A 22,097-nucleotide genomic window follows, 5' to 3' on the forward strand; every position below is an offset into this window, starting at 1 on the left:
TCAAAGCTCGTGAAAGCAAGCAAGCAAAAGAAGAGACACAAAAACAAGAAGGAAAGGAATGGTAGTAAGCACGCAAACTTTGGGTGTTTCGCAAAGGTTTTGAAAGAGGAATATACGACAGCCGAAGTCCAAACGAGGTCATTGAAGCGGCGCGAGGCAGTACATAATAAGTTCTCGCAGTGGCAGAGTAAGCTTCTCCCGTACCTACCTTTTTGCTCCATCGAACAACCTCGCACCACAGCTTTTAGGTAGCCTTGTACCTGCATTAGGCCGGTTCTCAATAATGTGTTCGTGGACTTTTACTCCATTTGAGTCGAGTTGTGTCGCGTGGTGTCAAATCAAATTCGACTGTCCGACTGGTTTGGGGGCTGAGCTTGACCTTGACCTTTGAACCAGGGCTCGCATGGGGAAGAGCTATGGTCCAGCCAAGCGGAATCCTGAACACCAGACGTTTCAGGTATTTAAAGCAAGGCGGAATGATTGCAATTCTTTGCCGTGCATGACGGAGCTTGGAGCTACTGTTGATGTAAGCACACTGATTCGTCCGGTGGGAAGCCTTGTAAGTTCGTAACCTTCTCGTCAGGCTTTCATTGTTGGGGCAGTGATTGATGCTTCTCGTGTTCCCAGCGAGACGAGATCCGAACTTCGGAGGGACATTAAAGATGTGCCCTTTCAGTAGCAGTGTTGGTTCAACTATGTCTCACGGAGAGGCCAAAGGTGAACACAGGTTGCGGGTTGTAATCGCAAATGTACCCTCTCGCACTGGAAGATTGGATGAAAGAAGAGCATCCGCCTCAAAGGGTCATATCGAAGGAGCTGAGAACAGAGTAGTGAGATGGGGATATATGGGGCGTAATAATAAGAAATGTGATTGAGGGCATCCTTCGCAGCACTGCCAAGTTGTATAACCCCTGTACTTTAGGTCCCCTGCCCCCTGGACACGGCCAAGTGTCCCGGGGTCTTATAGGCTTCATGCCTGAAGGCCGGAATATCAAATCCATCTGCCGACAAAGATCGTGCACATCATGCAAGGAACAAGCTGATCAGGCTACCCATCTTACATCTACGGACAACGACCGACATACGTTGAACATTGACGTCGGACGCTTACATACTTTGATTCTGCTTTGATCTCTGCGAAGCATGTTGTGGCATCTGACAAGACAGACATCGTCCCATCTTCTACGACATGGACATGGCCACAACCTCGTTTTTGACAGCCTCGCCCACCACAGCGCCGGGAAAGCAACCGTGAAGGACAGTATCCGACTACCACGATGGCAACCTTGCCAGCGCTGGTTACATCTCTCACCAAGCAACCCGATCCAGATCTCCAGCGACCGCAGATCCATCACCATCAGCCTCGCGAATGGAGAAACGATAACCCAGCAATTCAGACCGACGCCCAAAATCAGCAGTGAAAAGCTCCAACGTGCACTGGTTCCACTACTATCCGATTCAGGACCACAAGAAACCCAGTCTGCATCTCGCAAGACGAGCACTGAGACCTGGCACCTCGATCCCCGAGGCGATGCCATCCACCGGCATTTTCTTTTTTCCTCGCAGCAAGCACGCGAGGAAGCAGTCCAGCAGATCATGCAGGCCGCCGAGGACATGAAGCATCATCCGCACGTGGCTCGTGGTGGTGACTCGGGCGGTGGTTTCTACCCTCTCACCGTGACGTGTACTACGCATCAACCTACGGGTCTGAGTGGGAAGGATACCAGGTTGGCGGCGAGAATTTCTGAGCTCCTGCTTGCGACGACAACCCCCGCTCTAGATGATCACGAGTCAGTTGAGCGGATTCACGAAGAACAGGTCAGGCTTATCCGGATCAATCGAGAGGCTATTACGAAGGCGCTCGAGAGCTGTGGATGCAGTTCGGCTAAAGCTGTCTCGTGACAAGGTCGAACATGAGTCGAATCCTCGGTTTACCGGACTTATTCTCTCATTTGGCTGCAGTGCTCTCGAATGGCGAAATGAAACGATTGAAACGAATCTCACAATGGGTGTGTTGATTAATGTTTCGGCATTTTTAATAAGATTAATCAAACGACTCTGCTTGGTGAGCCCCTTCCAGGACACATTTAATTCTTTGGTTCTTTATCATGAAATCTTTCCGCAATCCAAACGCCCCAAACCACCCGGTTTCACGCTCAATGCAAGGTTTTCTCCCCTAGGTTCAAGTTGGGGTTTTCGACAAGAATATGTACAGCGAAAGTTGGTCGAAAAACAACTCCGTACCGGAGAAAACCGGTATTCCATAGACGTGGAGCATTCGTCGAAATGATGCTCTATGAGAACATGTCTATTGCGCCTTCTTGGCCGCGATCTTTTTGTTTTCTGTCGCACTTCCTGCTTCGGTGTCCATCATCGCATCCCACCATCTGAACGAGCTGGCATAATTTCCAAGGAATTTCTCATGGTGCACATCGTGGTGATCGGCACCAGCCCAGAAGGGCAGGAAATGATGCAGACTCCAGGGGAATTCATATCCGGAATGAGCATCGATGGCTTGGAAAAGGCGGAGGGTGATCCAGATATACATAGTGATAATATGCAGATCCTTTGTGAATGCACAAAAGGTAATGGGGATTCCGACACTTCCGAAGGCGAGGATCATGGTTTCGAGGGGAGAAGCGTATTCTGCAGCGAGACCAAAAGGTGCGCTGTACTGATGGTGCAGCTTGTGTATCAATTTGTACAGGCGCGGTTGATGCAGAAGGCGGTGGAACCAGTAATGCCAGGCATCTTCAAGGACGAAGAACAAGGCGATTTGCCATGACATGGTGATCCACGAGGGAAATGGGACCGTTGTGGAGAGACCGAAATATTGAGCCATGGGGTGGAAGAGCCAGATTTGAGGTAATTCGACCGTGAAGTGGGATAAAAGGACGAGTTTTGCGCAGGCCCATTGTTCGGCAAAGGTAGGCATTTTTTGCTGGATAAGTTGTCAATTCGAGGGTCCCACCACTGAATATCGACAGGAGCCAACAACTTACACCTTGAATTTTGTATTGATGGAAATAGGGGATCTTGTCCATTAGGATAAAAGGTAGGGCGCGGCCAAAGTACACTGCTTCATGGAGGACAAACGACATTATGCCGGTGGCGAGTACATCGTTCTGCATGTACGCGTACCAGGCGGCCCAGGCCTTCTCAAAAATGTTGAGGTGAACATTATATTGAGAGATGTCGTTAAAGTAGTCGGTGTAAGTAACCGGAGAGGCTATCGTCGAGTTTCTGTAACCCAGTGCTGGTTAGCCAACGATCCATTTGATGTTCAAGATCTCGATGCCTCGCTGGGCTGAGGAAAGTCAACTGGGGGGACGTACAGCATTGTGGCGGCGGTAAACGTAGGATTCTGGAGGACTTGTCCAGGGAGCAGAGGCGTGCCAGCAGGGCAAGAAATTGTATCGGGCCAAAAAGTAGGGACGCAGACAACAAAAAGAATAAAGGAATGCAGTAGTGAAGTCGGTCAATTGAACTTTGATGGGATGGGGCTTGGGAGAAATTTGGATTGCAGCCGGTGGGAGACTTTATTGGATCTCGAAGCAGTGGGATCATTCGGCTCAAAAAAGGGACAACAGCATCCGGGCGATCGAGCCACTGGAGAAGCTTAACGGTGGGCTGACGAGTGGCGTGCCCAGTGCCCACGCATAAAGAGATTGTTCCTTGCAGGCGGTGAGCGCTTCACAAGCGAGAACAGACAACCATCACGACTGGGGCAATCGGCTGTTCGGACTTGAAAAGGATGGTGTTCCGTTTTCTGCCAGGTGCTGCCACTACACAAATTTAACAAACATGCCAAGGTATTCCACTACGGTGGGTATCACTCGTGCCAAGCGCAATATCTACGTTGGGGAAAAGTCATCACTGAAGAAGTATTCGTTATGAAGAATACCTATCCCTCCACGAGTGTCCAACAGTGTCTGTACTGAGTAGACAGCTCTCTCACTGCATTGTCCACTTATTAAATGGAGACTAGCTTCGATGCTCCGCCACAGATAACATGTAACCACGTCACCTTGAGCACAGTTGAGATCTCGTGCTTCATTCCATCATAGAACTTGTTCACCCTGCCATCTGGACTGATGATCTAACAGTGTCCAGTTCATAATATTCCGTATTATGGCTGAGTTTACCATTGTGACTTGCGCCGCCCGGTCGGAGACTCATCACTTCGAGCACCTTCCTGGCAAGAGATAATCACTAGCTCGGCCTGAGTGGGATGTTGGGGCACATTTATGTTGGTCTGGGCATTGGCCATGTGATGGTGGTGGTCTTCAGTGGGCTTCATTGTCTCTGATATCGGTCGCCATTTCCGAACTCTTTGAAGAGTTTTAGGTCGGCGCTGTAAGGTTCCACGGTCCCATAGCATTGGCGAGGTGCGATGAGCCTGCTCAATTGAGAATATCTTGACCCGATCGGTTTGGACTTGTTCGTCGACATTGCTTATCGTTTGTTACCTCCGTAATTAAATCGAAGATTCCAATCCATCAATCAACCATTCTTTGCCATCCCACTTGAATGATTCGAGGCTTTCTGGCCTTCAGAAGCAGGCAGCTCGAATCGGTGACTGGTACCTCCGTCCATTTCCCAGCTTTCGCTGTGGCTGTGAAGATCATCTGGTTCGCTGTTCAATTCCGCACGCTTCGTTGGAGGAGGTTCGTCATCCAGCTTCGAGTGCTCGTCCATCTTCGAGTGCTCTACCAACATCTGTTGCTCCGCATGTGGCTTCCGCGATCGTCGAAGAAGGAACCATACCGCAACCCCAATAAGAGCGAGTACTACGATACCACCGATGACACCTCCCACTATTGCTCCTGTATTATTGCTCTTACCTGAAGTGGCTGGTTCGGGAGAGCTACTGCTGGAATCATTGTCCACCGCTGTGATGGTTGTCAGTCATGAACTCGTAACATCTGCAAAACAGCTTACCTTTGTTGGTGAAAAGCCCTTCGACGACTGGCGAGTCCCAACTAGAGGGATATCGTCCGTCTTTTGCAATTGATTCCTTTACCATATTCGGGCTTTGGTAGGGAGAGGCAGAAGCGTCGTACGAGCTCTTCCATTCTAGGTCTGTGAGATCAAAGATGCCCAACCCTTGGCCCCAGGGATCTGTCGGCAGCCTCGAGAGGGCTAAGGATGCTAGACCACCAACAACCACCATCTGTCTTTGACCAATAACGTTGCATGTATGACGAAATCTGGATGTTGTAGGCTTGAGATTTGTCTTGTACCACCGGAAAGAAGGTATCGAGAGAATGTAAACCTCCGAAAAATCTAGGTTGGTTTGCTGTTCCTCCCCAGAACTAGCAGATGCTGTGACAGAACCACCGTACAAAAATATCTAGGCCACGTTAGTCAAAACATGCAGCTTCAAGGGCAAAAGCATTTCCATCTACCTCGAATGTACCATTATCGCCAGCAATCCCCACGGAGCAAGTACTAAATCTCTTAACGGGAATATCTCCACTGGTCGACTGATTGTACCACTTGTTCACCATGGCATCGTAAAGTGTGACATAGTTGAATGGATTCAAAATCTCATCGCCTTGACGATTAGTACCACCTGGGGGCGACGTAGCACCACCCATAGCTAGCAGCAGGCCTTCTCTTCCCATGCCTTCGAGGTAGTGAAAGTTGGCATCAAATGACCAACCCGTTGGAGCAAACTCCTCGATGCTGTAGTTGTTCCAGGACTGGGATTGAATATCATAGGTAACCAATCCTCCACCACTGAACCGCAAACTGGTATTTGAATAGTAGTCCTTATCAGACCGCCAGTCTCCAAAACCACCTAAGAAATACGCCGTCCCGTTCCCTTGTGTAGATGCCGCACGGGATAGCCGTTTCAAGTTCGGCGCAGTAACGAGCGACCACTTTCCTTGATCGCCGTCGGCTCGGAACTGCCATAAATTGGCAGCTGGAGGATCGGGGAGTTGGTCGTAGGGCAAGGCTGAACTGATTTTGCCATTCCACTGGTAGAAGGAGGTTCCTGACGGATCTGGAAACAAATTCCCGACGTTCAGACTTCGAGGCGCAGAAGTTTTGTCGATCTGGTTGAGGATAACGGAATCATTCGACCAGGACTTGGAGAGGTCGATGGAGTAGGTCGAATTCAGCGGTAAGCTTTTGGGTGTAGACCCGTTATTGACGTAGTAAACTTCTCCTCCATCGATATAAAGATGGTTGCCGGTCACAACAGCTAGAAGACAATTAGTTCGTTATACCTCGTGCGATTGCACAGAGCCATACTGGAATGATAACCTCTTCTATGAAACAAGGCTGGGTCGGCAGAGAAAGCCCACTCAGGATCGAGCGCTCTTTTCACCAACGAAGATCGAGGGTATGCAGCAACACCATCGGTCTGGCTGAGCAGTGTACATAAACATGTCGACAGAACCAACCACAGTGAATTGGCACCCATTTTGATCAAGCGCGACCCGGAATCCGGGGTTTAGATGCGATAAAGTCGGGTCAACGAGAGAATATGCATCCGTTCCAATGTCCCTTTGGAACAACGCAGTAACGATTGATGGATCAAGTGTCTAAAATGAAGAAACACAATTCACTCTGCAGTTTGTACATTACAACATGTGGAGGAACCATCACCTGAGTAGCACCGTCGAATAGATAAGGTGGACTCCCGGGTTTTTGAGCCCTTAAGCCATGCGTATCAAAGTCCACCTCGCTGGCTTGACCCTGGGGGCCTGAAGTTTTCGTTTCAACGACTGGCCCATGTCCAAGGCAAATGAGCCTCAGATTAGGTTATGGAGTGCACTTTCCTACTGTGATTTGGTCAGTATCCGTTGTATTCGAAGATCTGAAACATGCCAAGCGAACCCAGTGTCGCTCCGTCCCGGTTGGCAGATTGAAAGGCAGAGTTTCGAACTAAAAAGACCGAGGGAGGCATCTACGATGATGTGAAGAAGTCGCAGTGTTCCTGGCCATTCCTGGGCGTCGAGCTCGAGACTGTCATATTATGCTAACTTATTGGAGGCGCTTGTTGCATCAAGCAGCCGTATCCAGCGAAACTGAGGGTGAATTTCAGATGCGACGGGGGTCAGAAAAGCGCGGGTCGTTTGAAGGAGATTAACAGGGATTTGAACCGGTATTCAACCACAGCCACGCACAGCCGACACGATGCTGGCCCCTTATCTAGGCCTGCTTCGGTATATGATCTCGTCCTGATGGGTTTGCTTTCAAACTTCCTTTGATCGACAAAAAGGAAGCTGCTCAATTTCTCTAGAAAGGATAACGGCGAGGCGTTGTGTGAAAAGCTTATCTATATTGCTCTATCACTATGCTCGAAATTTGAATCCTTAAGAGAGGGAACATTTCTGCGAGGAAACATCAAAGCTTCAAGATCGAGGCTGTTCGGCGCTTATGTAACCCTATTTGCTTGGAGTTTGTCGCCGTGTGATGCGACACTTACGAATACTTGGTGCTATCCGCAAAGGGACCTCGAATAGCCTAGGTACATTATACGGAGTATCGGTGAACTGATCCGTGCGGAACCCAAATAAACCACCGAAGACTGTGTCAAGTGCCGTGCCCCACCAATCAAACACCATCATGGGGCTCAATATCAGCATCAATATCCCCCACAGCTCTCTCCGCTTTCTAGTTATATGGTCATAGAGACATCTTCATCTGCTTTCTCTTGGGCTGACGGCCTTTTGGGATAGAGGAAACAATGTCATTCCTGCTAGAAACTGCTTCCTCGAGAGCAATCCCATCGTTTGTCTTATGTACAAGAACTGGTAAGCCCACAATTTGCCTACAAGGCTCTCGGATAGTAGGTCGAGAAAGACAACGGCCATTTCATTCAACACCTTGGCGGAGAGAAGAGCAGCAAAGCCCTGTCGAACGAATAATCGATCAGATAAACGCCAAATCGACCAACGAAAGAAGTGGTTCCAAGGTCTACAAGAGTGCCGATGAGGCAATTGCAGACCTCCAAGATGGCGTCACCATCTTGAGCTCAGGCTTTGGACTCTGCGGAGTCGCAGGTACGTCGATAGGACTTGTGTTTTAGGCATTGGGTGTATGCAATGTCTACGACATGATTAGACAGAGCTGATGGCGACCAGAAACCCTCATCGATGCTATTCGGAAGAAGGGAACCAAGAATCTAACAGTCGTCTCCAATAACGCGGGTGCTGGGGAGCACGGCCTCACCAAACTGACAACCGGCGGCCAAATATCGCGCATGGTCGTTTCTTTCATTGGTAACAATAAGCCTCTCGGAAAGCAGTATCACGAGGGAAAAGTGGCGATCGAGCTTTGCCCACAAGGCACGATTGCGGAGCGTCTCCGAGCTGCCGGAGCTGGCATCCCAGCCTTCTTCACAGCTACAGGCGCAAGCACATTGATACAAACTGGTGGCATTCCACACAGATTAGGTCCGAAGGACCCCCAGACCGGCAAACACGAAGTACTGGAACCTGGCCGCCCGCGTGAGACACGAATCTTTGATGGCAGACCCTATTTGATGGAAACAGCATTGAAAGGAGATGTTGCTATTGTGCGGGCCTGGAAGGCTGATGAGTCTGGCAATTGTATTTTTCGGACTACCACCAAGGCGTATGGTGTCTTGATGCCTAAGGCTGCGAAGCTATCAATTGTCGAAGCTGAACATATCGTTCCGATTGGCTCACTTGATCCCGACCACATCGACCTACCAAGTATTTATGTTGATCGGATTTGCCCTGCTACGTCAGATAAACAGTTCGAAAAGCTGGTACTAGCACCAACGGACGATGCAACTGCCGAGACCGGTGACGAAGCTATGAAGCGGAATAGGATTGCCAAACGGGCAGCGAAGGAGTTACACGAAGGCTATTACGCTAACTTGGGAGTTGGAATTCCTACACTTGCTCCGTCATTTCTCCCTGCTGGAACCAAGGTTTGGTTGCAATCCGAGAACGGAATCATTGGTATGGGACCTTATCCTGCGACGAAGGCCGACGCCGATCCAGATACCGTGAACGCTGGTAAGGAGACAGTCACGCTTGTTCCTGGTGCCTCGACATTTGATAGCGCAGAAAGCTTTGGTATGATCAGAGGAGGACATGTGGATGTATCGCTGCTCGGCGCTCTCCAAGTTTCTGCTTCGGGTGATCTCGCAAACTATATCATTCCCGGCAAGGCGTTCAACGGTATGGGTGGTGCAATGGACCTTGTCAGCAACCCAGACAAAACCAAAATCATTGTGTGCACATATCACACAGACAAAGATGGACGGAGTAAAGTACTTGACGAGTGCGAGTTACCACTTACGGGTAAAGGCGTCATCAGTACAATCATCACCGAGTTGGCTGTCTTCCAGGTGGACCGAGTTGGCGGTGGAGGACTGACCTTGACTGAAGTTGCAGAGGGTTCAACTGTGGAGGATGTAAGAGCGAAGACGCGGGCTAAATTCGCTGTAGCAGATGACCTTAAGACATTTTAAAAGAGTACGGGTGAAATAATTGAGATACAAAATATACAATATAAGATTTACAAACCAAAAATGATGTCATGTATGACTCTCAGGAACCCATGACTTTCAGCTCTCCCTAGGAGTGCAACATGTAAAGTTTGCATATTCTCGAGGCACGCCTACCACTGTTTATTGAGCTTCTTCGAATAATCACTGTTTGAGGTCTTAATGACTTCTCCAGTTGCAGGAAAGACTATCATGATATCTCTGCTTGCCTCCACTGCAAGATTAGCGCACACAGCTGTCCCCGGAATCCCAGGGATAGACTAGTGAGCACCTAGTTCAAAACGATGCTGATGCAACCTCCGAAGATCCTATCTGATTCAATCTGACAATCCACAATGACGCTTTTCGGTCTTCAAGATGTTCGCTAAGTGATTGCAGCTGATAAGGAATCGCGGCCTCAGGGCGAGTACTTCGGCAGTGATAAAATCTCGTCCTTTGATCGCACAGATGAGGCTCTACGAAAGCTCATCGCTCTCTACAACGGACCTTGTCGGATGCTTGAAAGCAGTACGATTTCTAATGTCGGCAGTGAATTGAAGCCTATGATACAGGTCCATGAGGCCCTTTAGATCTCACTCAAAAAAGAACACGCAACAATTGATCTGGCTACCTGCTTCTCAGGCTATTCTAACTATGCAGATTCTGATCCTTGTTTTCGGGCCACCCCACCCCGCTCGATACTACCCAAGGATGCCATATCATGTACGAGTACGTCGAAAGCTATCAAAGGCTTGTCTCGATCAAGTCATGCCACAAGGTCACAATCTGATGAGCCTGCTTCGCCGATGGTGTTTACCTAGTGACAAACGCAGCAAGAAACAACGAAATGGGCACTGATTTGTTGATCAAGCTCACTAAGCTTCGGGGCAAGCCTTTAGTATCGCAAGCGTACGGACAACCTGCTTGTGAATGGTTATCAACTCTCCCTGCCAGTGTGCTTGAGTGACATCTCTTTGCCACCTAGCAGTGTGTTCACTACGAATCGGTCACTCTAAGCTCTTGCTCTATCTTCGGAGCTCTCCATCCGAGCTACAGACGAACTAGTGTGCCGTAGACACATTGAAGCAATGATGCTCGTCGAGAACGATTGGCTTCACAACAGTATCTACCCCTCGGCTCGACCGGCAGGATGCGTATCACAAGAGCAATGCTGGCAGTGAAAGTGATACTGTGAACATAGCCTGCTTCTGTTCGACCGGTTCCTGCTTTTCCTTGCCTAGAGCAAGACCCCACTGCTTTCGCTAATAAACTATTAAGCCGGGGGTGTGCACGTTGTTTCTAACCTCCCTCCATTCTCTTCGTCGAGGTGTTACAAGCATTGCCCATCATGATGGGCAGTTGGAGTCAAGCGTTGACACTTTTCGCCCTGGTGGCAGGCGTAGCCTCATCCCATCGCCCCGATGTCGCTGCCAGACGAGGCTTCACGCCGCAAGCCATGGAGGAAATGCGAGCACGATCACTCTATGGGCGAGAAGTCCAGGCACCGGAGAAGAGATATTACACCAATGACACAAAAAGTGAGTGAAGTCAATGAGCTTCTCGCATTCATAGGAACACGGCGACGAGTGCTCACGTTGGAACGATACTAGAATATTTCGTGGAGTCGTTGCCAGATATTCCTCAAGGCTTCATGACAGAGATGTACAGCGGGGTGATCAATCTCAACAAGTCGGATGACAGCAGAGGATTGTTCTATGTATTCCAACCTCGAGTCGGAGCCCCAGTCGACGAGATCACGATCTGGTTCAATGGTGGCCCTGGGTGTAGTTCTCTGGAAGGTTTCTTCCAGGAGAATGGACTGATTCAATGGGCGTGGGGCCAGTACACGCCTCAAATTAACCCGTACTCGTGGGTGAACCTCACCAATATGCTGTGGGTCGAGTATCCTGTCGGAGTGGGATTCTCTCCTGGTGAGCCGACGGCGACGAACGAGGAAGATCCGGCAGATGAGTTTATTGAGTTCTTCAAGAATTTCCAGGTTCGAGCTCCTAATCTTCACGTTTATATTTCCTTGAGTATTATTGTTGATTTTTAACCGCCAGGAAATCTTTGGTATCAGCGATTATCAAATCTACGTCACGGGCGAGAGTTATGCTGGAAGATACGTACCGTACGTGGCGAATGCAATGCTGAATCAGAACGACACCACACATTTCAACCTATCTGGTAAGTCCAGGTTTCCTCTGGTTTCGGGGCAATCGTTGATTCACGTTCATAGGGGCTCTCGTATACGACCCGTGCATCGGGTCTTTCGACTACACCAACGCGATATCAATCTACCCATTCATTGAGCAAAACAACAACATCATCGGCTTCAACAAAACATACGTTGCAGACCTCGCCGCGCGCGACAAGTCCTGCGGCTACGCTCAATACCGCGAAGACTTCCTCCAGTTCCCGGCCAACGGGACGCAGCCCGCACTGTATCTCAACGCCACAGCGGACCCTGACTGCGATCTCTGGAACGATGTGTACCTCAATGCCTATGGTGTGAACCCTTGTTTCAACGTCTACGAGCCGAACCTACAGTGTCCACTATTGTCCGACCCCTTGGGATTCCCCACCGATCTGATCTACTCTTACCCCGGACTACCGCCCTATTTCAACCGGTCAGATGTCAAGAAAGCAATGCACGCGCCACAGGATACAGACTGGGCCTTGTGCACCAGCTACCATGTGTTCGTGGGTGAAGGTGGTCCTCAGGACCGCGGCGACCTGAGCGCCGACCCGCTGCAAGCCGTTCTTCCCCGTGTGATCGAAGCTACCAATCGTGTTTTAATGTAAGTCTCTTCTCTATGGCTCATTTCTCAATGCCAAACTTATCTAAAACCCCGCTAGATCAAACGGTGCATTGGACATGGACCTCCTGACGAACGGCACAATGCTCGCAATCCAGAACATGACATGGAACGGCGGATTGGGATTCGAGAATGCGCCGAACAAGTCCATCGTGATCGGACTCGCCGACCTGCTGTACCAGGACGTCTTTGTCTCGAGCGGCTTTGAGGGCCTCAGCGATTATCAGGGCGTCATGGGTGTGCAGCATTTTGAACGTGGCCTCATGTGGGCTGAGACTTATCTCTCTGGCCACATGCAGCCGCAGTTCCAGCCTAGGAGCACGTATCGCCATCTGCAGTGGTTGTTGGGCCGGATCGAAACGCTCTGATGTTCTGGGCGTTCCGTCAAGGGCTTGATGGACTAGCTCACTTGAATTCAAGGGGAAAGGGTCACGAAATGTTTGTCGTCGTGAGGATCAACTCGAGAGATCCACTCAGAATGAAAATACCTCGCAATTGATATGTCTAATAACATGCATAATGCTCTGGCATAACGTATTCGCGTACCCCTGAGAAGCTACGCACACATCCAAGCACCGGAGATTCCCATTGAGAAATGGAATCGTTGATGTGGTTCAAGCAATCAGTAATGTGAAGCTTGCCATTCACACGCCAAGGTCGGGATGCTGGTGTACGGTACATAAGGTAGCTTCCAACTGCCACAAGGCTGCAGCTCTACAGCGAAGCGGGTATGTGCTTACCTGGGCGCCTGGAGGGATCGGAGCTGCCCGACAACCTTCTGAATGAAAATGAGAATGGAGTACGACAGGTAACTTGATAACGTCATGGCAGTCAATGAACCAGTGATCAATGATACTGTGCCGATAGAGTGTATTTCATCATCCTGAAAAGTCAAATGCTGGGAGATGTTTGGTGCTTGATAATGGACATGCTCAATAGTTGCTTCAACACGGTATCTCGTGTTACACGATTCAACGAGGTCGAGTTCACTTGCGGTCGTGTAACACCATTATCTTTGAGAACGCGATATATGGTATCACCCTCTGAAAATGCAGGGTAGTCAACGTCACCACCAGAACGAGTCAATAGCCCACCGGAACAAGCCCAATCACCGCAGGGCTTTGTGCATATGCCAATGCGATAGATCACAGTATATCATTTGACATGGTTGGACACGTTATTCTTTTACTTAGGCCATACAGGACCTGTCAAAAACGCTTCAGCGATTTCAGGGCCGGGGCGCGACAGTTGGAAGCGGCAGAGTCAAGCAGGCTCGAGATAGCCAACCTAGTGTCACATTGCGCCTTGCAGAGGTGACAGACGGGGCAAAATGCGCATTGCAGCACAAACTGCTCTCACTGTCGCATTGTAGGTAAGGTGAAGCAAAGCAGCAGGCCATCTCAGGATAATTCCAAGGTTGTTTCGCAATAAACGGTCATTCTCAGACCGAGTCGACGCTGACCATATGTTTGGGTCATTGAGCTGTTGGTTCTGATGCCAGCCCATCAGAGAGCACGCTGTACGGTTCTTTTGTACTTATCTCTTGAGTACCTGGATTGCCATTTAAGTTAAGCACATGTTTGTGAATATCTGCATGATTGGACATGTGTATGCATGGAAGGTTGCACAACAGATTGATACTGGGATGTGCCGGTGCCACCTGTTCGGCAATGGGAAGGGTTCTGGACTTCTGGCCTTCCTGGAGTGGGCGTTTCTTCAAGTTTGACAGTGGCACCCAGTGGACACCTCTGACATAGCGTAGCTCTCGGGGGCGGTATGGCGCAATCCATGGGCCCTTCGGGCTCGATGCATGATCTTGGTCAGCTTGGAAGCTCATGGCTTATGCCGCTAATGCTCGGTTACCTGCCACAATCTCTTAGCGTCTCTTCGTGCTCGAGACAGATGGGACTGTTCGACAATTGCTGCATGTTGTATCTCGAGTAACTGAGCAAGTTCAGCCAACCGCACATTGACTTGGATAAATTGCGAGTTGGGGATGAATATCTGAAGCAGGTTTCTTTCAGACTTGCCTGGATACCTCGGAATGCATATGCCAGCGAAGGGACCATGATCCTCTTAGCGGTCGTTAGCGTGTTGGGTGAATGGATGATGAATCATTCAAGATAACGACATGAGATTCGTCACTTAGTGTTTAGTAGTACATGTTGGCTTGGGATCGCAGGTAGCGGGATTGTATCTCGCCGAGTTAACATACGATTGTTCACCAAAAAGCCACAATTGATAATGTACCTTGTTTGGTCCACGACTTTTCCCGAAGATCGACCCTGCATGCTTCTATCGGCCCCTCAGATTCCCCCTCCTCCCGGGGACCAGAGAGAGAAGGAAATGGTTGACTCGTTGACAGTTGCTGCCTACAGCCCGGTGCTGTATCAACCGTGGACCTTACCAAGGCACAGGTCCTGGATGGATACAGGTACCTCGTTCGTCTCTCCAGCAGCGAATTCAGTTGCGACACATGGATACCCAGTACAGGTACCTACCCCCTATGCAGGGAGGAGTTACACTTTCCCTCCTTTCCCACCACTCGGTACCTTTTTTATTTGTCCCATGCTTCATGCTCCATAATTTCTCGACTTGGATGGAGTACCGAATGCTACCTACAGAGCTCGTACATCTTTACCAATTCTTGTCCCTCTGGTCATCTTTGGTTCTGATCCCTAACCTGGACAACAGGATCCCCCTGCCTGGGAATTTCAGAGTCCGCTCCGTACTCGGCGAGACCTGAGCTGCTCTATCTGGCGGTCAGAAAACTCGCCAGGCAAGAACCTTGGAAAAGTGAATAATGCTGGGCTCGAGATGTCGTTTCGAGGAACGGGCGGCATTTTCGGGGATGGTCTCAGCACAACCTTATCTCCCTTGACTTGGGAACTATTAGTCCAGTACTCGGAGCTAGACAATTCTCTGCGAGGCCTGAATCCACCCGTTTCCCCATCCGCCGGCGCTGAGATGTTCTGGTTGTTCCAGTAGTTAGTGTTTGTTGGCCCCGATGATGATAGCGAAGGCCACACAACTTTTTACACACTGGCCACTCGAAAGAGACTGTGTCCAGCTCTGTCCAATTCTAATCCATACCAAGTGTCCTAACCCCGGTCGATTATTTTTGGGAATCTGCTCCAGTCACCTTTCGTTCATCCACCACAACGGAACTTGGCCACGATGGAATTACTATTACTTAGGACCCCCTTTACATTCATCTCTTGAACTTTGTCCTTGTATTCTTATATTCTCTTCGAATCAAAAGCGACTCTGTGCACGCACTAGCCGTTTCGTCCCACAGATCTATGGCGTCATGTTATTGACATTCGAGGCTTACACGGGGTGGCGATTGCCTGCTGTTGAACAACCATAACACACGGACGGAGATTGAATTGTTTTCTTATCTGGCTTTGTAACTCAGACTCGTCGATTCCTGTTCGTTGTCGGCCACTGTCAGTCGAGTCTCAAGGAGTTTGAATTGCACGTGGGACAATCTATCCCCGTCTTCCCGGGGAGCAGAATCCATCCTGGGCATCACTGGATTTATTATTACAGAAAAGTCCCGCTTAAGTCTCAACATTGTCTACTCTTCCTAAAGGAGAATAGAAGGATTTTAAAGATGGCGTTTACACGCCAGGGATCGCTCCCAACACCACTGACACCTTCCATGCCGGTGAATGGACCTCTACCAGAGCAAATCGAAAAATTACCAATTACTCCTCCAGAGATAGCCGAGAACTTTGACCCAAAGTTGTTCAAAACCGATCACCGGACTATCAGCAAAGCCCTCCACGTGCTTGCGACTGAAAGGCTAGCGCTGGAACACCTCGAAGAACTCTATAGGAACTCTGCAGAAGCCCAGGAGTCGTTGTCACGTGCTATCAATCAGATCATTCGCGCTGAAACCCGGCATGGCAAGACCATCTTCATCGGCGTGGGCAAGTCGGGTCATATCGCCAAAAAGCTGGTCGCAACGTTTGTGTCGTTAGGGATCCACGCGCAATTCCTGCATCCCATCGAGGCTCTCCATGGTGATTTGGGAGTCGTACGACCAAATGATACCGTTGTGATGATCACATTTTCAGGACGAACCCCTGAACTCATGTCCCTGCTGCCACACATCCAACCAGGAATTCCCCTGGTTATCATGAGCGGCCATCTCAGCCAAACCACCTGCCCTCTTCTCACACACCCTGCACGACGAAATGCCATCAACATCTTACTTCCGACCATGATCCACGAATCTGAAATTTCCTCATTTGGCGTCTCTGCTCCTACGACATCGACAACCATCACACTGGCACTGGGCGATAGCCTTGCCCTCTCCGTCGCGGATGAGCTTCATACGGCAGCTGGTCTGCAGACGCCAGCAATTTTCGCGGCAAATCACCCTGGTGGTGCCATCGGTGCAGCGCTGAAGCCGCCATCCGCACCACCCACCCCGACTCCGCGCATGGCGGATCTCGCGACAGTCGTCGACCAAGTCCCGATTGCCTCGGCCCGTCCAGGACTCCCCCTGATGTGCTACGACATCCTGATCGCGGCAGTCCGCTCACCGCGGGGCTACGTGCGCACCTCACCGAACCACATCATCAGCCCGCGCCGGATACAACGGCTTCAACACCTGGAGCAGCCCGTCGCCGATCTCCAGGACGACATGGGCAACCTCGAAGTCGAGAAGACAGACTGGATCTCCGTGCTCGGCTCCAGCACCGTCGAAGAGTGCAAGCAATGGATCCTGCAGATGCGTGGGGCGGCGTCGAATGGTCGGGGCAAAAGTTTCCTGCGTCGAGGCACGTTGCTTGGAATCGTCGACCACAATGAAGTCACAGGCATTGTCGAGATTGAAGACGTCATGGGCGAGGATTTTGTATGAGCTTCCATTGTCCCCTCCTTTCGAGAGGGAAGGAAAACCAGAGGGATGTATTATTCTTTGTTCTCCCCTTTACCATATTAGAAAGGCTTGAAAAAAAGAAGCTATGGTTTCATGTATGGGAGGCATTTCTGTGTGGGGTGGCCTGATGATTTGGATATGAAAGAGCATGCTTGGAGGGGGAAATGGATTGGGAACACCATTCCCCAACTGTGTGATTAACGACCTAATGAACCTATTTACTACCGATACCAATCATCCTCGTCGTCGTCGTCATCGTCGTCATCGTCATCGTCATTGTTGTCATGTTGTTGATCGTGATCGTGATTGTGATTTTCGTCGTGCACAACACCCACCGGCTCATCGGCAGCAGACTTCGACTCCAATCCCGTCGAGCCAGCCTCCTGTCCACCCAGCTCCTTCCCCGGTGCAAGATGTCTCAAAGCCTCTCTCTTCTCCCGGAGCCTGCGCACCCGCTCCTCCATCTCCTCCATGACGTCGAACTCCTCTTCGAGACGCCGGCCTTCGTCTTCTTTCTCGTCGTCCGCTTCCGTGTCTAGTCTCCGCCGCTTTTGCTCGTCCGCCTGCTGTGCTATCTGCGCCGCGGACAGAGGTGCTGCGGTGATTGTGGCACCTTCGTAGCTTGTCGGTGGTTGGCTGATGGTGCCGGATTCTTGTTGTGGGGCGGTCAGGGGCGCGACCTCGCGCTCGAAGGCTGCCCATTCGTCTTCGTCGACTTCTGGTTGTGGTTGTGGTGGAGGGTGGGGTTCCGAGGGTTGGGGAGACTGTGGAGGGACGTCCAGAGTGGACGAGATCTTGGGGGAAGGGGACGTAGTAGCATGAACATGACCTGCCTGGCCGGTTGGTTCTGGCTCCAGCTCCGGTGGTGGTGATCGAACCTGCGCCCCAGCTTCTCCCTCACGATATCCATCCGCGGTGCTGGTCAACGTGACCGACCTCGACTTGGGCTTCTTCCTCCCATCCCTGTCTGCCTGGTAACGGTCTTCCTGGGGGAGATCGACCTCAATGTCCTCGATCTTGCGTTTCTGCGGCTTTGTCGCGGGTTCTTGCGATGCGAGCACGTTCTTCCGGTGGTTCGCGCTCCGCAAGTGGCCTTCCCATAGTGCTTCGGATTTGACGTTCAAGTTGCAGACGTTGCATAGCAGGACGCCGGCTTTTGTGTAGGAGAGGTGTGCGTGCGTGATGCGCCGGGATTGGCGTTCGGCGGCGAGGAGAGCTCGCACGTCGGCCATGTTTTTTTTCTGGGGACAGTTTTGTGCTTGAGATCGAATCTGGGATTGCGGTAGTGTATGTATATGGATCCTGCCGTCGCGTGTGCCTGGGACGCGTAGATAGAAATAAGACGTTTCATCTAACCCTGGCATTGGTTCGAAGGCTGGTCCATGCTGAAGCAACAGCCATCACGTGCTGGAACTTTTTTCGCAGCCCCAGGCTGACGTAGGAGGCACCCCACTCTTTCGGATTATCATTAATGCGTCATCCGTTAGCTCGGACAAATCTTGGCGTCTGGTAGCTTCTACGTGAAGAGCGAGAGGCGTTGATTTGTCTGCGGGAGTCTCAGGCCAGTAGTGAGGGACGAACTTGAAGAAGCAGAAGTGCAATTCCCGAGATCAACCTCGAACTCAACCCAGACTCTGAATCTCTCGCAATCAAACTCTCAGCACAACTCCAACCCACACCCACTCTCAGATAGTCACCCTCATCTGGTCATCCTTTCCGCTCTATCTTTTCCATCATTCAACAAAAACCGTGAGGCTATTATTTGATCTGTACAAGAGCGCCACATTGGCGCAAGTTTCTGAAGGTCGTGTGAACACTACAGTTACAGTTCTCATTGATCCTTGTCGTAGATCGCGCATAATTCGTGATTGGTGACAAGTGTACATCTATCTCGTCTTCTGTAGCTTTACGCGATCCATCTCCTCCATCTCCATGGCTGGTAAGCAATTCGCATCCTCTGTCGCGTGTCGGACCACCCATGTTTCCGGCGTGACACATCTCTTCAAGGTGATCAATTCGCTAACTCGATTGCAGACGAACCCCGACGTTCAGGTCGCGCCACCAAAGGCCAACATACCAAAGATCGCGACGGAACCGAAGATGCACCTGCGACCAAGAAGAAGGGTAAGGGCAAAGGCTCTAAAGGCAAGGTAGTGGAAGAGGAGGTTGAAGAAGTCGAGGAAGCAGCCGAAGAAATCATCCGATGCGTCTGTGGGCAGTACGAAGAGGAGGAAGATGTCCCTCGAGCTATGATCTGCTGTGACAATTGCTCCGCATGGCAACACAATGGATGTATGGGTCTTCCAGAAGATTACGAAGCCGACAATTACTTTTGCGAACAATGCAAGCCTGAGACCCATAAAGAATTGGTGGCTGCGATCGCACGTGGTGAGAAGCCTTGGGAAGCATCAGCAGAGGCCAAGAAAGCCGAGAAGGGCAAGAAGAAAGGTGGACGAAAAGGCAGAAAGTCTGGAGGCACGAGAGCATCGGAGGCTGCAGCACCAGTCGCCTCACAGGAACCAGAGGAGCCAACGCCACAACCTACACCGCAGCCAACACCGGTCGCAGCCACGGGGCAAAAGCGCAAGTTGGAGGAGTCGCCGGCCGCGCCCGAAATCAAGGTATGTTATCTTGTCGAAGATGTCCCTGAGTGTCTACTGATGAACTCAATAGAACAAGAAGGTACGAGGAACACCAGCAGTCGACACAAATGGATCGAAACCTACACCACCTGCTGAGGACCAAACCCCTGCACCCGCACCCGCGGCGGCTCCAGTTTCAGTTGAGCGCAAACCCAGCCAGTCCTCGACTCCGTCAAGACAGGCCTCGAAATCAGAGCCTGCGAGTGGTCCTGCCATTGTATCTGATATCAAGGAGTTGTCGAATCCCACGAGAAAAGGGGCTGCACAAAGTTTGATCAAGCTCATAGAACAGCAGGTCAAAGAGTTGGTGAAACAGGGCCAATACACTCTTCCCAGCGGCTCTTCCATCCAAAATGTTGCCAGCCAGACGGGTCTACGAGTTGAACATGCCCTCTATCACATTCAAGCTGGTGGTAGTGGTGAACCCAATGACGCCTACAAACAACAATTACGTGCCATCACCTTCAACGTTAAGAAGAACCATGCTCTAGGTGCTAGGCTACTCCAGGGTGATCTTACACCTCACAAACTTGCCAACATGGATCCAACAGATATGGCAAGTGAAGAGCAGAAGCGTAAAGACGCGGCGATTATGAAGGAAATGGAAAAACAACACACTATTATCGAACAGGAGGGACCTAGGATTCGGCGAACACACAAAGGCGAAGAGTACGTGGACGAGTCCAGACAGGTAGCAGCAGAATCAGTCACATCAAATGCTCCAGTCCGAAAACCCAGCACGGCCGAACATGATGGAGATGTGAAGAGTCCCGATCAGACAATCAAGAGTCCCACGAAACCTTCTCGACCATCGGTCGACTCTGCGAGACGACAATCTTCAGCCAATTTTGACATTGACAAAGTGTGGTCGAATGTTGCAAACTCTCCTACAGGTGGGGGAGACGGAGATGGGCCGCGATTTGGCGAGCTACCACTTCAACAATCACCAGTCATTTCAGCCCGTGACCCAAGCGTTCCAGGTACTAAGGCCGATGCTGATATCGACGAACTCCTCAAGGACGAGGAAGCCGAATCACCTCCATATTCACCTAAAGATACAACGGAAAATGACGGCACTATCTGGCAAGGGTACGTGAATGGTGGTAGCCTGGGCAAGTTCCACATCTCTGCCAAACATGCTGCGGGCGCAACACCCGACAGCGAGACCTTACGCATGACATATCATCAACTACTACCCGACACGATCGTTATCGCTGGACGTATCCAGCCATCCAAGGCTGAAGAGTATCTTTGTGGATTGGAATACAGCAACACCTCCGATCTCGTCATCGTCTACATGCCAGAACCAGCTAAAGACACACCTGATCAAATCCAATTCGAGAAGTTTTTCCGCTACTTCAAGTCTAAAGATCGATTTGGTGTCGGAACTCCTCATCCAATACCGGCAGTTAAGGACGTCTATCTGATCCCACTGGAAGCTGGTCAAGAACTGCCCACGTTCGTAAAGAAACTCGAGACCGACTTTCCAGACCCAACCCGCGAACGAATGCTTCTGATTCCCATCGTCATTAAGAACAGTGAGCTCCCACACAACCTCGCCGGCACATCTGTTGCCAGTCCTGGAGGTGTCCCCATTGCACAAACCCCCATGACACCCCTCGACGGCACCTTTGACTCCCATCAGACAAGCAGCTATAGCCAGTCTCCTGCCCCAGGTCACTACGGCTTGAATGGCACACCACAGATCCCTGGCTCGAATTCCGCGACGCCACACCCATATCCAACCCCTGGCCCGCAGTCACAACCACCATACCCGCCCCAACCGCAATTCAATCCTATCCTCCAGCAGCAACAGCAGCCATCCCCAGCCGTGCTTAACGCTCAACGCGTCCTCGGCCCCCTTGCCACAGCTCCAGCAGTAGTTCAACTCTGCGCACAGGTGCCCACGGCAGGCGAGCACGAGTTCGGCGTGATCCGGGAAATATTGGAGAAGAACCCTGAAGCCGCAAACAGTCTTGATGTCCTCACGGGCATGTTGCAGCACTTCTCGGCGGCGCAGAAATAGCGTCAACTTTTGGACAAACGAAATTTTCAGTGTTTCGATGGCACGAGACGGATTGATGCTGTGATGGACTCGGTGTGTTTGATTAAAAGAAAACCCGCTGTGTATGTATGTTATGTTGCCTGCCCACACTTCCACAGACAGGAATAAATGAATACCTTAGCATTCAGTCCTTCTTTGTTTTGTTTTTTCGCCTTCCAATGGGAGTACGACTTCGCCTGCTGGGCCCCGTTCTTTTCAAAACTTG

General features: G+C 50.7%; 8 protein-coding genes across 8 annotated transcripts; 5 read left to right on the forward strand and 3 right to left on the reverse strand.

Moving 5' to 3' along the window:
- Window positions 1–1,143: 1,143 nt before the first annotated feature.
- LTR84_004609 (uncharacterized protein) lies at window positions 1,144–1,902 on the forward strand (the record flags this gene model as incomplete). The annotated part of the gene is made up of 1 exon (XM_064848184.1): window positions 1,144–1,902. One exon carries the CDS (start codon window positions 1,144–1,146, stop codon window positions 1,900–1,902), a length of 759 nt encoding a protein of 252 aa, XP_064710808.1.
- Window positions 1,903–2,308: 406 nt separating this feature from the next.
- ERG25 (C-4 sterol methyl oxidase) lies at window positions 2,309–3,340 on the reverse strand (the record flags this gene model as incomplete). The annotated part of the gene is made up of 3 exons (XM_064848185.1): window positions 2,309–2,941; window positions 3,003–3,243; window positions 3,336–3,340. The coding sequence occupies 3 exons, from the start codon at window positions 3,338–3,340 to the stop codon at window positions 2,309–2,311; spliced, it is 879 nt and encodes a 292-aa protein (XP_064710809.1).
- Window positions 3,341–4,503: 1,163 nt separating this feature from the next.
- LTR84_004611 (uncharacterized protein) lies at window positions 4,504–6,433 on the reverse strand (the record flags this gene model as incomplete). The annotated part of the gene is made up of 4 exons (XM_064848186.1): window positions 4,504–4,892; window positions 4,942–5,353; window positions 5,409–6,211; window positions 6,430–6,433. 4 exons carry the CDS (start codon window positions 6,431–6,433, stop codon window positions 4,504–4,506), a joined length of 1,608 nt encoding a protein of 535 aa, XP_064710810.1.
- A 1,269-nt stretch (window positions 6,434–7,702) lies between these two features.
- LTR84_004612 (uncharacterized protein) lies at window positions 7,703–9,460 on the forward strand (the record flags this gene model as incomplete). The annotated part of the gene is made up of 2 exons (XM_064848187.1): window positions 7,703–8,018; window positions 8,100–9,460. The coding sequence occupies 2 exons, from the start codon at window positions 7,703–7,705 to the stop codon at window positions 9,458–9,460; spliced, it is 1,677 nt and encodes a 558-aa protein (XP_064710811.1).
- Window positions 9,461–10,823: 1,363 nt separating this feature from the next.
- Window positions 10,824–12,662, forward strand: LTR84_004613 (uncharacterized protein; the record flags this gene model as incomplete). Its single annotated transcript, XM_064848188.1, has 5 exons — window positions 10,824–11,013; window positions 11,086–11,474; window positions 11,539–11,662; window positions 11,715–12,276; window positions 12,335–12,662. The coding sequence occupies 5 exons, from the start codon at window positions 10,824–10,826 to the stop codon at window positions 12,660–12,662; spliced, it is 1,593 nt and encodes a 530-aa protein (XP_064710812.1).
- Window positions 12,663–15,958: 3,296 nt separating this feature from the next.
- On the forward strand, window positions 15,959–17,167 carry LTR84_004614 (uncharacterized protein; the record flags this gene model as incomplete). Its single annotated transcript, XM_064848189.1, has 1 exon — window positions 15,959–17,167. One exon carries the CDS (start codon window positions 15,959–15,961, stop codon window positions 17,165–17,167), a length of 1,209 nt encoding a protein of 402 aa, XP_064710813.1.
- Window positions 17,168–17,406: 239 nt separating this feature from the next.
- Window positions 17,407–18,417, reverse strand: LTR84_004615 (uncharacterized protein; the record flags this gene model as incomplete). Its single annotated transcript, XM_064848190.1, has 1 exon — window positions 17,407–18,417. One exon carries the CDS (start codon window positions 18,415–18,417, stop codon window positions 17,407–17,409), a length of 1,011 nt encoding a protein of 336 aa, XP_064710814.1.
- A 700-nt stretch (window positions 18,418–19,117) lies between these two features.
- Window positions 19,118–21,853, forward strand: LTR84_004616 (uncharacterized protein; the record flags this gene model as incomplete). Its single annotated transcript, XM_064848191.1, has 3 exons — window positions 19,118–19,124; window positions 19,220–19,806; window positions 19,859–21,853. The coding sequence occupies 3 exons, from the start codon at window positions 19,118–19,120 to the stop codon at window positions 21,851–21,853; spliced, it is 2,589 nt and encodes an 862-aa protein (XP_064710815.1).
- Window positions 21,854–22,097: the final 244 nt, after the last annotated feature.

The sequence above is a fragment of the Exophiala bonariae genome, assembly GCF_035927105.1.
Source record: "Exophiala bonariae strain CCFEE 5792 chromosome Unknown scaffold_2, whole genome shotgun sequence".
Classification (NCBI taxonomy): domain Eukaryota; kingdom Fungi; phylum Ascomycota; class Eurotiomycetes; order Chaetothyriales; family Herpotrichiellaceae; genus Exophiala; species Exophiala bonariae.